Below are 15010 nucleotides of genomic sequence, written 5' to 3'. Positions count from 1 at the left end.
CGAAGAGAGGCTGTATTATTGCGACTATGTTATTTCCGCTCTAAAACCCAGATGAAGGCCAAAAAGAAGATAATTTTTTTAAATCAACTTCAGTTGTCCTCAGAGTTTCCTCTTCACCTCACTCTAAAACCTTAGCCACCACCACAGCCACTGGCCTAACAGAAACCAATATGGCATTTCACTGCTACTGTAACACAGTGAACCAACCAATCACAGTCTCGGGTGTGCCCCTGAGCTAGTTGAACAGACTGACAGCGGAGCGCCATGACAGATAGGCTGTAATACAACGCTAATGATGTGAGGTATTGGTGCTTGGCGCTGAGTCAGAGTGGTTGAACCTTGGCTAGGACGGTACTGTCCTGATCCTTCCACAGTGAAGAATGGAATCACTTAGAGCTAGAGGATAACTAGTGTCCTCCTGGGGTTGGGGGTTGTAGAAAAAGAGGTGTAGAAGATGACTAGATGGTGGATAAAGAAAGACATGAGAAGATGCCTACTGTTCCCTGGGTTTTGGTGTTTTTACCTTCTGGGGAAGAAACAGGAGGAAGTGGTAAGAGCAGGAAGGAGACTCATCCTACCAGAGGTCAGAGATGTGGCTCTAATGATGTACAGTATGGCTTTATACAGAGACTTTCAGGAAAACCTGGAATGAACATTCTACTGCTGTGGTTGGTTGAAGTCTGTGTAAATAAAACATTTAATAAATATGCCATTTAGCAGATGCTTTTTTCCAAAGCAACTTAGTCATGTGCATATATTGGTGGGTCAGCTGATGAGTTTTAGCTGTAGCTGTGAGTTTGAGTTAACATTCTCTCTCTCTGTGCTCTCCCTCCATCTCTCTTTCTGTTCTCCCTCCATCTCTCTCTGTGTTCTCTCTGTGCTCTCCCTCCATCTCTCTCTCTGTGCTCTCCCGCCATCTCTCTCTCTGTGCTCTCCCTCCACCACTCTCTCTCTGTGCTCTCCCTCCACCTCTCTCTCTGTGCTCTCCCTCCATCTCTCTCTGTGCTCTCCCTTCATCTCTCTCTGTGCTCTCCCTCATCTCTCTCTGTGCTCTCCTCATCTCTCTCTCTGTGCTCTCCCTCATCTCTCTCTCTGTGCTCTCCCTCCATCTCTCTCTCTGTGCTCTCCCTCCATCTCTCTCTCTGTGCTCTCCCTCCATCTCTCTCTCTGTGCTCTCCCTCCATCTCTCTCTCTGTGCTCTCCCTCCACCTCTCTCTCTGTGCTCTCCCTCCACCTCTCTCTCTGTGCTCTCCCTCCATCTCTTTCTCTGTGCTCTCCCTCCATCTCTCTCTGTGCTCTCCCTCCATCTCTCTCTCGGTGCTCTCCCTCCATCTCTCTCTCTGTGCTCTCCCTCCATCTCTCTCTCTGTGCTCTTCCTCCATCTCTCTCTCTCTGTTCTCTCCCTCCATCTCTCTCTCTGTTCTCTCCCTCCATCTCTCTCTCTGTGCTCTCCCTCCACCTCTCTCTCTGTGCTCTCCCCCCACCTCTCTCTCTGTGCTCTCCCTCCATCTCTCTCTCTGTGCTCTCCCTCCATCTCTCTCTCTGTGCTCTTCCTCCATCTCTTTCTCTCTGTGCTCTCCCTCCATCTCTCTCTCTGTGCTCTCCCTCCACCTCTCTCTCTGTGCTCTCCCCCCACCTCTCTCTCTGTGCTCTCCCTCCATCTCTCTCTCTGTGCTCTCCTTCCATCTCGCTCTCTCTGTGCTCTCCCTCCATCTCTCTCTGCTCTCCCTTCATTTAGGAGCACATGATCCTCTGCCGCTTCGCAGACCAGACAGCTGTCCAGCTGCCTTCAGAACGACGCTTAATAGGTGACACACTGCCACTCACGCACACACATTGTGTTGACAATTGACCCCCAAATAAATGAGCACCTTTTAACACAAACAGGCCACTAATGTCATTTTTTCCATAATGGTGCCGATTCATGTTGACCGCAAAGTCAAAGGGGATATTATTGTATATCTCCATCAAACTGATACTCCCTTCAGTACCTGGGTCCATTTTTAAAAATTGCCTCTGAGTAGGCTTGCTGATCTAGGATCAGGGCCCCCTTTCCATAGAATCTTATTAATCTTGATAAAGGCAAAACATATCCTATACCAGCACATTAAATTCTTGTGAATAATTAGTGAAGGTACTCCCCGTTGTGTTTTCACTTTGAACCGCCCTCGTACGTTCCCTACCTGACACTTCCTGTCATGGAATATTCCGCTGGCGGGATGCTGCCGCCACCATGACACCCCTTCCTCAACCTCTCCTCAACTCACACTTACCGTCTTTGATCTTATTCCTTATTCCCCGAGCCTGTCAGATCTGAGCGTCGGTCCGTCTGAGACTCTTGAGTGCTGTAGACGCGTTTGTTGTCTGTCTGGGTCCGCTTCAGAGCCACTGAGCAGCGTAATGCGGTTAGTGGGCTTTTGCCTTTAATGCAAGCTTTGATAGGAGAGTGTCAGTGGAAGTGATCCCAAAGTACTAATCGGCAAGAAGAGAGTCGTTGGTACTGAAGAGGCCGGTCTAGGAAGCGTCTGCAGTAGAATGTTGAGAATGAGGGTCATATAAGGAAAGATGAACAGATCCTGGTGGAATGTCTTCATCTCTTATTCCGCCTCAATAAACTGAATGAAAGGCTGCTACTGTACAGAAGAGGCCTAAGGGTGTTATCCACAAAGGACTCACGTTGTTTATCCGTAGTAATATGAAAGCAAATTCTTCGAATGATTAGAACAAAGACGATTCTACTGTGAGACGGGGGACCTTCTGTCAGTTGTTGTAGTTATGTACTGTGTCTCTGCACTGCAATTCACCTCTTAGTTGCCAGTGTGTGGAATATAAAGGAACTCCATTATTGTTCAATCAGGGACATCATCACTGTGCTCTTTGACCCCTCTCCTCCAGGTAAACAGTGCATGGGCCTGGTGGACCTGGACCGCTCCTGGGCAGCAGAGACTCATGGGTACTCTGTCAGGGTGATGACCATGGAGCCAGACAGCTGCTCCCCCAAGAACAACATGCTGGTGGGTGTTGCTGGAGGCGGGGCTGGAGGGGACAACTATGCCACACAGTAAACCAGAGGCATGTTCAGTTGGCACCCAAAGGAAGGTTGAAAAACAAAAGGAACTACCTCGACTTGTCCAATAAGAAGACCGATTTACGTTTGTTGTTGCAAAATGGTTTGCTACGGTTTGCCCTAATGATCACGACCCAGGGTTGTGTTCAGTCGGGAGAAAACGTCTTAAAACCAAGTGAATCAGGGAGGGAGGGACTTGTCAGAAGAACATAGAACAGGACCCGACATACAGTCCGTTTCAAACTGAGAATACAGCACTGTAAGGAAACAACGCATCCGTCGCTGGACCAAGATACTAAGTAAAAATCAATCATCTCGGAGGAGTTGAGGGATTTGTCTTGAGATCAGAGAAGAATGAATCACCCTGGTTGAATTGATGATGATGATGATGATATTTGACCTACAATCAAGAAAAATCCCTTTAGACTCTTTTCTCTAATGATGATCTGGGGCAGGTGTCCCAAGTGTTTCGTTCTCTTGGAATGGTTTTATGGGTATTGGAACTGAGCAATGTCTTTATTTTATCCCTTAAATGAGTTTTAATGAGCGGGCAATTATGTGGATATTGAATTAATAAACACACTGGAACGTGAGTATTTTCCAAAAGTCTTGTACAATGTTTATTTTTAACCATTTACTTTTCTCTATTACTTCATCCACGTCAGGGCTCGCAACTGTTGATTTGATATACATTTAGGTCACTGCATTATGTAGCTGGATTGACAGTTTAGTTCTGTTTTCAAACCTTAGTTCTGTTTCAAAAGTGTCTTAACTCATAAAGCCTGCTTCTTACCATTTCTATTTTTTGCCAACATTGTGTCCATCCTTGTCTGCCCCAACAGGATTTACATGAAGTAAAATGAATGTTCCTACCTCAAACAGGGGAAAAATAAATTGATCATTTTTCCACATGCCGTTTTTTGCTAATTGTATGAATAGCGATTCTGTAATGGTGCTCGGCCGTCTCCCGTCTCTCCTCCTAACCAATAATCAGGTATTACAAGAAGAAAAATGAAAGAAAACCCGCTCAAAAAATCCATCTGTCCTGCTTAGTTTTAAAATGATTCATTCCAATCTGGAGGCCGTCCATGTGAGACATTCACATGCTTTTCTTCGTTCTATTTCATTTTGTATATAAAGGTTCAGAATGTGATCAAAGCCAGCATAGCTCTCAAACAGGGCTCATGCAGCATTTACCATGATTCCTCAATGATGGTTTTGCCTTGTGCTGAGTGCCAGTGAAAAAAGGCCGTATTTTGCATATCCTAATACATCAACAGCATCTATGAATATTTCATGAAGGCTTGGCTGTTGGAAAGGTCAGCGTGCTGGACGGAGTACACTCTGTTGCTTCTAGAGACTAGTAGCGGGAGAAACCACAAAAATCATTTGTTGTAATGATATATTATATATACACTCCCTAAAGCTGTTTATTCTCGCAGTTGGTAGTTTATATGTGATGTCCATGCCAGAGGAGGCTGGTGGGAGGAGCTGTAGAAGGACGGGCTCATTGTAACAACTGAAATGGCATCATTGGAACGGAGTCAAACCTGGTTTCCATATGTTTGATAACGTTCAATTTATTCCATTCCAACCATTACAATGAGCCCGTCCTCCTATAGCTCATCCCACCATCCTCCTCTGGTCCATGCACCTTATTTGTTGCGCCCGGGGCCTACGCCTTACAGAATTCCTTGGAAGGGCTTGAGATGAGAACATGGAGGTACTAGAATGGAATCTCACCCAGCCTCATTGTTCCACTAAGGGTTCTGACACTTCCAAGGCGTCCAATCTTCAGCTCCTCATCTGAATTCCGCAAGCAGAGTCAATCTATCCCGGGGTGAACGGCTAGAGACACTGCTCTCATCCAGGGGGATGGGATTATTTCAAAGGGAAACGGCTCCTTCCCTTAACTGCTGCCCGACCTTCAGCGCCTGCAGCTCTGCCCAAGTGTGCATGACGGAAATGCATATAGGCAGCAAGAGAGAGTAGGGGGGAATGGCCAGGCTAATCGTGCATTAGGGAAGGATACTGAAGTGCCGAGCAGGTAGAGGCAACCGGCCTTAGCCAACTACGCTCATAAGGGAATGAAGAGGGTTGGCTGTCGGCTGTGTGTACGTGCGTGCATTTGCTCAGAGAGAGTGGTGTGTGTGTGTGTGTGTGTGTAAAGGTAAAAGCGAAGTTTTTAATGAGCCTGCTGGGAGGATTTAGTTCCCGTTTCCAATCTATTTGTTTGTGGTCCTCTCTGCTTGGTGTAGGAGGGATGTATATTAATCATCATAGATCATTGTGTTCTAGTACAGCAGAGGTCCTGCCACCCTGGGGTTCGTTCAGGATCATTAAAGTCCTGTAGGCGTTTTAAAAACGTTCCACACCGTTCAACATAACCGACAAGGTTGAGTAATTGGTTGCGAAAACGCTCTGTTTAAATTAGAAGTTAGAACTAAGTGGTCTTTTAGCAGTTTATTTTATTAACCACTAATTCTTAACCATTTCGATTATAAACGTTCCCCTATTTCATTACACCCCATATTGTTTATGATAGAGAGTGGAACAGTTTACGGCTCCATATTTGGTCTCTTGATGTGATTTTCCCCCTATGACAAATACCAGGGCTTTATTTACAGTGTCCTTGGTTATATTATTTGGCCTTGCTGGGCTGGCAGGCGTGTAGAGACTGAGGAAGAGGCAGGCACTGATATACAAGCTCCCATTAAAATGGGCATGAAAGTAGTTCCAATCCAACCATCGCCATACAGCTGCTGTTATTTTTAGAGGCTTTTATCTTTAGAGGATGAAACTCTAAAGTAACAAGTCCATATATTTTATTCTATGGAATGCAGGCCAGCACCAGTAATTAACCTATCTAGATGTGAGTTGTAGCTTTTTTAATAGAGACCAAACAAATCTGAAATTCTAGTGATTTACTTCATTGAAAGGGACCAATTGGGTTCAATGTAACCAGACTACACCACACTAGTTTTTTTGTGTAGTTTATTCAGGGAGGCCTAATGCCTCAGTTTCTTCCTGTATGCTAGAGCAAGGCAGAAGATTCATGACCTACTCAGGGACTGGGGAAATAGAGGGCCAATTCCACCATGTATCAAAAATAGCTACGACAAATAAGTGAGGTAGTCTGAAATCATTTTAAAACCTTCATGTCTTGGAAAGTTTGGATGCGGACGGTGATATGTGTTAGTGATCTCCTGCTGAATGTAGCTGCACCTTTTCTACTATCAGTACGAGGTTCTTTTCTCATTGTAACATTTTATTTACTGATATGCCTTCTGGAAAAACAGACGCTACTAGTAACTGCATCACTGCTCAGAAGACGAGACAACTCTTCATTGAGAAACTGACAGATGAGTGTTCTCTCAAAGAGCGACAGCGGAACTTCAGCGGATTTAAAACCTGAACCACTCCCTCAACTAAAGAGCCAAATGCAGAGGGAAGCACTCTTTACGGACATATAAACATCTCGTCACAAGTGTATGTGGGAGAAAGTGGAGGACTAGTAATCAATGTGGAAATAGCAAGCTGATTGCATCAGTTTTTATATGTTGCATACACCCGTCAAATCCTCTCAGATCTCCAAAAGTGCATATGGTCTACACCCCTCAAACTCAACTCTGGAACTCGAAGCCATTTCCACTGCCTTTTCTCATTGTTCCCCTTAATCAGGGACTGATTTAGACCTGGAACACTAGGTGGGTGGAGTTAATTATCAGGTAGAACAGAAAACCAGCAGGGTCCAGACCTTGTAGGAGAGAGTGGAGTATCCCTGGTCTAGACTCTAGGGGTTGTTTTGGTATTGGTCCATAATATCCACTAACTGGACCCTATGGTTGAACCATCCACACAGACTCTCTGGGTTTGAATGACATGAACCATTTGTTTTGGTGACATGTTCAACAATGTTTCTGTGAATAACAGATCAAGTTATTACAACAGCTGACGGTACTTTCTATCTGGGTCATAGTCAAGAGATGTTCTGTAATGATATTGTAGCGAACGGCAGGGCATGGAAGAGAATCCAGGCCGCTGGCGTGAAAGAAAGTCACCCTACGCATTGTGCCAATAGGTTTAACCCACTTTGTGGGAATTGTAACATGTCTCATGAAGCGATTTTACCTTCCCCAAACGTTGGGGCAGGGAAGCGGACCTGCGTCGCTGGTGTGAAAGGCAAACCCCCTACACATCGCACCAATAGGGAAAATCCACTTTGTGGGAATTGTAATGTGGCTGAAAAAGCGAGGATCACAACAACATTGATATGGGATCAAAATGATGGTCTATTTCAAATAGAATGGCTTGGTAAAACATGTTCTCCTCCTCTCTAAATAATTTAAAACAGCTGCCCAGGCTATAATTCAACTAACAAGCAACCGTGATGATATGAAAAACAGTGGAGCAGCACCTGTGACTACAAATGACATAGTGGGATACGTAGACTTTGTTTAAACGGGCAGCCCAATTCTGCTCTTTTGCCCAATTATTGTCGAAACCTCTGATCTAGATACAAAAATGTACCATGGTGCTACAATGGTACTTTCATGTATACCATGGTATAGTCTGAATCATGGAAATGTACCATGTTTTTAGCCTTGAAATATGATGGTACCACCAAGCACCTAAATAATCCCATGGTATTTCATCATGTAGACAATGGATAATGGAAATACCATGGATTTAACCTGCATTATACATTCTACCATGGTAACGCACAACCATAGTAGTACCATTGTGTTTTTTTCTTGTACTACTATGGTACATTTTTGTAAGCGGTAATTGGTCAAAAGATACAGAAATCCTCCCAAGAAACATACTGCAGATTGGTGAAAAAAGATGCATATGTATGTGATTTATATGGACATGATTGACACCCTGAAGACAATGGACAATATTGATCGGGAGATTCTTATGGCTCGCTTTGATGTTGAATCACTATACAAACATCCCCCACCAGGCAGGCCTAGAAGCCTTGGAAGCTCTGGCACACTTAGTCAACGACCCAGTGGTACACTGTCTTAGTCAACGACCCAGTGGCACACTGTCTTAGTCAACGACCCAGTGGCACACTGTCTTAGTCAACGACCCAGTGGTACACTGTCTTAGTCAACGACCCAGTGGCACACTGTCTTAGTCAACGACCCAGTGGTACACTGTCTTAGTCAACGACCCAGTGGCACACTGTCTTAGTCAACGACCCAGTGGCACACTGTCTTAGTCAACGACCCAGTGGTACACTGTCTTAGTCAACGACCCTGTGGCACACTGTCTTAGTCAACGACCCAGTGGTACACTGTCTTAGTCAACGACCCAGTGGTACACTGTCTTAGTCAACGACCCAGTGGTACACTGTCTTAGTCAACGACCCAGTGGCACACTGTCTTAGTCAACGACCCAGTGGCACACTGTCTTAGTCAACGACCCAGTGGCACACTGTCTTAGTCAACGAACCAGTGGTACACTGTCTTAGTCAACGACCCAGTGGCACACTGTCTTAGTCAACGACCCAGTGGCACACTGTCTTAGTCAACGACCCAGTGGCACACTGTCTTAGTCAACGACCCAGTGACACACTGTCTTAGTCAACGACCCAGTTGTACACTGTCTTAGTCAACGACCCAGTGGTACACTGTCTTAGTCAACGACCCAGTGGTACACTGTCTTAGTCAACGACCCAGTGGCACACTGTCTTAGTCAACGACCCAGTGGTACACTGTCTTAGTCAACGACCCAGTGGTACACTGTCTTAGTCAACGACCCAGTGGTACACTGTCTTAGTCAACGACCCAGTCGCACACTGTCTTAGTCAACGACCCAGTGGCACACTGTCTTAGTCAACGACCCAGTGGCACACTGTCTTAGTCAACGACCCAGTGGTACACTGTCTTAGTCAACAACCCAGTGGTACACTGTCTTAGTCAACGACCCAGTGGTACACTGTCTTAGTCAACGACCCAGTGGTACACTGTCTTAGTCAACGACCCAGTGGTACACTGTCTTAGTCAACGACCCAGTGGTACACTGTCTTAGTCAACGACCCAGTGGTACACTGTCTTAGTCAACGACCCAGTGGTACACTCCCTAGCACTAACTGTATTGTTGAACTTGCTGAGATTATTCTGACTGAGAACTTTTTCATGTTTGAAAATGAAATGTTCATTCAACAAAGGGGAACTGCTGTGGGTAGTAAAATGACACCGAATTATGCCCATCTGTATGTGGGGTTGTTTGAGAATAATTGTAATTTTCAGCCCTAACAGTCCATTCTTGGGCCAAATCAAGCTCTGGAAACGCTTCATTGATGACACATCTCTTCTGTTCCAGGGCACAGCAGAGGAACTTCATCAATTCCACTCCTTCATGAATACAAGCAGTGAGCATCTGAAATTCACGCTCACCTTTCATGCAGATGTAACACGTTTTCTGGACATTTTGACAAAGGGGGAGGGGGTGGCTTTAGCACGGACCCATACAGGAAGCCAACGGATAGGAATTCCCTGTTACGCGGAAACAGCTTCCACCCTACACCCCCGAAAAAGAGTCTCCTATCTGCCAATACAGTTGCATATGCAGGATCTGTAGTACACAGAGTGACTATGACAAGCGTACTGTCTGGATGAGCGCTTCAGACAACGGTGTTGTCCAGAGTATTTGCTGCACGACGCACTGGACAGTTACAAAAATATGACCCAGGATGACAGCCTCACTCCCAAACCTCCCCACCCCCCCTGACCAACATGTCCTTTGCTTTCTTCAATACTCCTCACTTGGCTAACAGTTTGACCACATAAACACTGGTACATCTTGAGCACTGACCAGACCTTTGCAGGTTGTGGATCTTCCACCGGTGCCAAGTAGCACCTTCCTAGACAATTTGCGGGATGGTAATTACAGATGTGGCCAATGTACCCACTACCCAGTGTAACTTTACGAACAAATACACAACATTCAATCACCCCATCGCAGGCAAGTGTTATACCCCTGAAAGGGGGAAATATAGAAATAAACCACACAGAGATGTACCTTTGGTTTCAAGTCACTTGTAATGAGTGTTTTCATATAAAACCATTTACATACACTACTGCTCAAACATTTTAGAACACCTACTCATTTTTTATTTTTTATTTTTAACTATTTTCTGCATTGTAGAATAATAGTGACAACATCAAAACTATGAAATAACACAAATGGAATCATGTGGTATCCAAAAAACTGCTAAACAAATGTAAATGTATTTATATTTGAGATTCTTCAAATGACAGCTTTGCACACTCTTGGCATTTTCTCAACCAGTTTCACCTGGAATGCTTTTCCAACAGTCTTGAAGAAGTTCCCACATATGCTGAGCACTTGTTGGCTGCTTTTCCTTCACTCTGCGGTCCGACTCATCCCAAACCATCTCAATTTGGTTGAGGTCAGGGGATTGTGGAGGCCAGGTCATCTGATGCAGCACTCCATCACTCTCCTTCTTGGTAAAATAGCCCTTACACAGCCTGAAGGTGTGTTGGGTCATTGTCCTGTTGAAAAACAAATTATAGTCCCTAGGGTTGCAAAGGGTCGGAACCTTTCCGGTAAATTTCCATGGGAAGTTGAGCCTGGGAATTTGGGGAATTTTGCTTAAATTCAAAAAAGTTTGCTTATAACAGTGAACCTTTTTTTGTGGGATACACATAAGGCAATTCTAGGTCTTGTGGCATATTTTGGTTAAACTATCTCCAATTCAATGGAGTTGCAACCCTCTGCATGCACAGTGCATTCTTCCATCACATGTGCAGTGCACTCTTCCATTGCATGTACAGCTGATTCTCAAGACTTGCACACTAATGAGATGCATTTGAGTCCACACTACTACACTGTCTGAGCCAAGGACTACATGCTTTCTGGTAAGTTTACAGTACTGGGTGGGGTGAATATATTTAATATGACAAAAGTAAACAGTAGTCTACAGAAAAGTGTGTTTTTAAATCAGTTCTAACTTGATAACAATTTCTGCTAGTTAGTTTTTGCATTCTTGTGTGGGTTTTAGCTTGCTTGAGCCTGCTATCTGAGGAGTGTTAATTTACATTTTAAAACATGTATCTTACAAATTAGTTGTTTTAAACTAACTGCGTAACTATTTATCTGTACAGGGATTGTTTGTTGTTTTTTACTACATTTTTTCTAATCTTTCCAGGAAAATGTCACGGGCACTATCTGATGCGTGGAGACATTTCACTGCAGCTAATGTAGAAGGAAAAGCTGTGCACATTTGGAAATAATGTGCCAAATCATACAGTTGAAGTCAGAAGTTTACATACACTTTAGCCAAATACATTTCAACTCAGTTTCACAATTCCTGACATTTGAATCCTAGTAAAATTCCCTGTCTTAGGTCAGTTAGGATCACCACTTTATTTTACGAATGTCAGAATAATAGTAGAGTGATTTATTTCAGCTTTTATTTCTTTCATCACATTCCCAGTGGGTCAAAAGTTTACTCACACTCAATTAGTATTTGGTAGCATTGCCTTTAAATTGTTTAACTTGGGTCAAACGTTTCGGGTAGCCTTCCACAAGCTTCCCACAATAAGTTGGGTGAATTTTGGCCCATTCCTCCCGACAGAGCTGGTGTAACTGAGTCAGGTTTGTAGGCCTCCTTGCTTGACACACGCTTTTTCAGTTCTGCCCACAAATTTTCTATAGGATTGAGGTCAGGTCTTTGTGATGGCCACTCCAATACCTTGACTTTGTTATCCTTAAGCCATTTTTACTGTGTCTCGCCACCTTGGCCTGGATGAGGACAAGGTTCTTGGTAGTACACTTCCAAGCAAGGGCTTTGGGATGGAGATGCAATATTGCAGTCGTGCCAACATATCTCATCAGTCACCTGGTGGAAGGGAATTTGTGGATCTGAGGCTCTTTCCCCTGTTGCCTCCATCATCCTCCAAATCCCACCAACATAGGCCGCCTCAGAGCGCAACTGGTCCTTGTTTGGGAACACACACACCAAAGCAGATTTATTATCTGAGACCTTTTTAACGTTTATCCGCTAAAGCACAATCTGTGTATTTATGGGCAAATATGATGATACCTTTGGGTTCCCTCAGAACTTGGTCCTAAAGTACGTTTTGTACTGTAAATTCTGTACATTGTGTGTAGGCAGGAGGCTAGAACTCCTCATTACTGGGTGGGCGATGGTACTGCGTGTCTGAGCAGGCTATGCAATTAATTAAGCCATCCAAAGTATGCACAGCCAGTGCGTGAGTGCAACCTATATCACACATGGAAAGGCTCCCTCGTGAAAGAGATCCTGGTCTCAATGGGACTCCGAAATTAATGAATAAATAGACCGTCGCTAATTTGAATTTTTATTTGATTTTTTTAATCTATGGATTTCCAGCCTACCACTGCGCAAAGTGGCACAGCACTATACCACGACAAAGTGTATTCACAACAGTCTTGCTGACGAGCAGTGCGCGCTCCGACTGCGCTGATGCGTTTTCATTGGGTAGCAGCCCAGTGAACTTGTGCGGAGAGACGGAGAGAGAAGGAACCTGCGGGATCCATTTAACACCAGTAGAGTGCACTCCGCTCCACACGCGCTGGGTCACTTCTCGAGGAAGAAACGGGCTGGTTTCTCCCCCTGCCTTTGCTGCACCTCCGAAACATTTTAAAGGATCGGGGTCCGTTTGAAGGACAACAGCGAATCTCCTCTCATGCCAGTGCGTGTTTAACGTTGGGAGGGAACAAATCTCCACTGTTTCGTTTCGTTTTAACGATTGAACACTGCAGTGTACAGTCCGACGTTTCACTTGGATTTTAGGAGTGCAAGCGCGGTGTGCGCTCATTCCCCTAACCATGGAATTATGGATAAAGTTGATGGTGTTGTACGGTTTCTGTTTAGGGGCAAGTGCTGAGAATGACGGCAGGTAAGCGCACACATATACATCTTGTTCAATTGTCAAAAAAAATAATTATATAAATTATGTTGTTTTTGGAAGTGTTCAAATTGCGTTGGTGATTGTGGAATGTGGAGAAGGTGTTGCTCTCAAACTCTGAGCGAGTTTTTAAAGAGGTTAATGTGACCACGGAGATGCTATTGATTCCTAAATCCATGAACGCGACTTCCACATAGTGAGCATATGAGTCTGCAATGCATAGACTGAAACGTTGCTGATGTGCTGAAATGATTCGGGATGTATAGTCGCACTTGACGTACAGTGGAAGGAATATACCTATACCAGTGTAATCTATTTTCTTCTCCCTTATTTTCATAAATAATAACATAGTTGTTTATCTCGAATGAATGGTGTACTTTTAAATATATTAAATTAACATTAATTTATGTTTGTAATGTTTTTGCTGGTGCTTTTTGTTTGACATTCTTTATGTGGATCTACTAGGTCTATGTTAGTACGTAGGCCGAATACCACAGAGTTTCTTAACCATCTTTGGTAATACACAGTGTTTCGCTGTTTAGGCCTACATTTGCAAAAACCGAGTAGCCAGCAGCCTACTTTCTTTGCAAAGTCAGTTGCTTGGATTTCCCTCTCAATGAGCTGAAATCACGCTGACAGCACCTACCTTGCCGGGTGGTTCATGTCCAAACACGAATCCGGTTAAGTATTTGGAAAGGAGAAAAGTGCCCAATCTAAAGAATGTTCCTGAGATTGAAATCTACATCTACCTTATCTGGTGCAGCTGTCATTTTTTGTCTCTCGCCATAAAAGGAATGTTATACAGCTCTTAATAAGCAGTAATAAAAACATCATACTGACGAATTCCATTTTAGGTCATTGTATATAAAACGACCTATATACTTTTTTCTACCTATATACACAGTAAGCCCTCTGGTATTCCAGATATGTATTCCTTCAGGATACGTTTCCAAGCTTGTTTATTATTAAGACAGGTTCACTTTCACTGGACTGGCTCCAATGCACTTGCCTTGCAGTATTCATCATCATAAAGGCTGTTTCCTTTGGGAGAGTGATACAGTAGACTGAGGAACTGAAGGCTAGGTTTGCATCCTATATGGGACCCTATTCCCTGTGGAGTTCCCAATGGGCCCTGGTCCAAAGTAGTGCATTATATAGGCAATAGGGTGGCATTTCGGATTGGATCCTCAATCTGAGTGCTGGTCCTATGGTGCATTGAAGACAACCTTTATTCTGTATCTCCGTGGGATAGAGTTGCAGGTCTCACACTATAATTGGATTAGACTCCGTACAAATAGCAATAGAGTGAGACAGAGTTGTAGAGTATTTCTAAGACGTGATATTACTCCAATAGTGATCGCAGTCGAGCATTTTAATTTGGTTTTTCACCCCCATTTATTGTTGTCAGACAGACTGAGCCCTAAGCACAATCCATCCCTCACCGATACCTTACACAAATAAGGTTTCAGAGTCAATAGAATATTTCTTAGGGATTGATAGGGCTGAACTTTCCTACCTGTCTGTCGTTAAACACGGGTTGGGGCGTGTGTGTGTGTGTGTGTGAAGGTGAGAGTGTGTGAGTTATTGTATATGTTTGTGGATGTTTACTCCAGGTTCTTGGTCACAGTGTCTAATGTTAGGTAATGTTAATGTGTTGTGACAGGGCCACGGTCCCAGTCTGGTGAGTTGTGCTGATATTTCCCCATGATGCCCTTCCCTGCCCAACCCATAATGATAATTTACATTAAACGAGCAGCATACGTAATTAGCGTCACCCTCTGATGGAGCGCGGCTTGTCACGCGGGTCATTATTGGCCTATTTCCCCGGTTATAAACCTGGCCTGCTGACTTCAATCTAAATTCATAGGGAGAGGGTCCCGTGAGAACACTGTGGAGGAAAGTAATTTATTATCTGAACTAGCTGTTTGGAGGAGAGAGCTAATGGGCTAAGCTAGCAATTGAAGGGGGCGTCACCGCTCACTGGCCAGCCACAGCAAGGTCGTTTTGTCCTAGTGGT

The 15010-nt window shown here is 44.2% G+C and overlaps 2 protein-coding genes across 15 annotated transcripts in view; both read left to right on the top strand.

Moving 5' to 3' along the window:
- The window catches only part of LOC110497311 (glutathione S-transferase C-terminal domain-containing protein-like), a 62101-nt gene extending 58123 nt beyond the window's left edge, over positions 1-3978 (top strand). For all 6 annotated transcript variants that reach the window (XM_036933830.1, XM_036933829.1, XM_036933834.1 and 3 more), the window contains 2 exons: positions 1739-1808; positions 2896-3978. In XM_036933830.1, coding sequence (XP_036789725.1) covers positions 1739-1808; positions 2896-3065 — 240 coding nt within the window. In that variant the 3' untranslated portion in view covers positions 3066-3978. The remainder of the gene's footprint in view (positions 1-1738; positions 1809-2895) is intronic.
- An 8633-nt stretch (positions 3979-12611) lies between these two features.
- Positions 12612-15010, top strand: part of LOC118936741 (nephronectin-like) — a 59029-nt gene continuing 56630 nt past the window's right edge. For 5 of the 9 annotated variants that reach the window (XM_036933820.1, XM_036933822.1, XM_036933819.1 and 2 more), the window contains exon 1: positions 12612-12984. In XM_036933820.1, the coding sequence (XP_036789715.1) occupies positions 12914-12984 (71 nt within the window). In that variant the 5' untranslated portion in view covers positions 12612-12913. The remainder of the gene's footprint in view (positions 12985-15010) is intronic. The other 4 variants (XM_036933825.1, XM_036933826.1, XM_036933823.1 and 1 more) reach the window with 1 other exon arrangement.

Source organism: Oncorhynchus mykiss, chromosome 10 (assembly GCF_013265735.2).
Source record: "Oncorhynchus mykiss isolate Arlee chromosome 10, USDA_OmykA_1.1, whole genome shotgun sequence".
NCBI lineage: Eukaryota > Metazoa > Chordata > Actinopteri > Salmoniformes > Salmonidae > Oncorhynchus > Oncorhynchus mykiss.
This window is presented reverse-complemented; position numbering and strand designations above follow the sequence as displayed.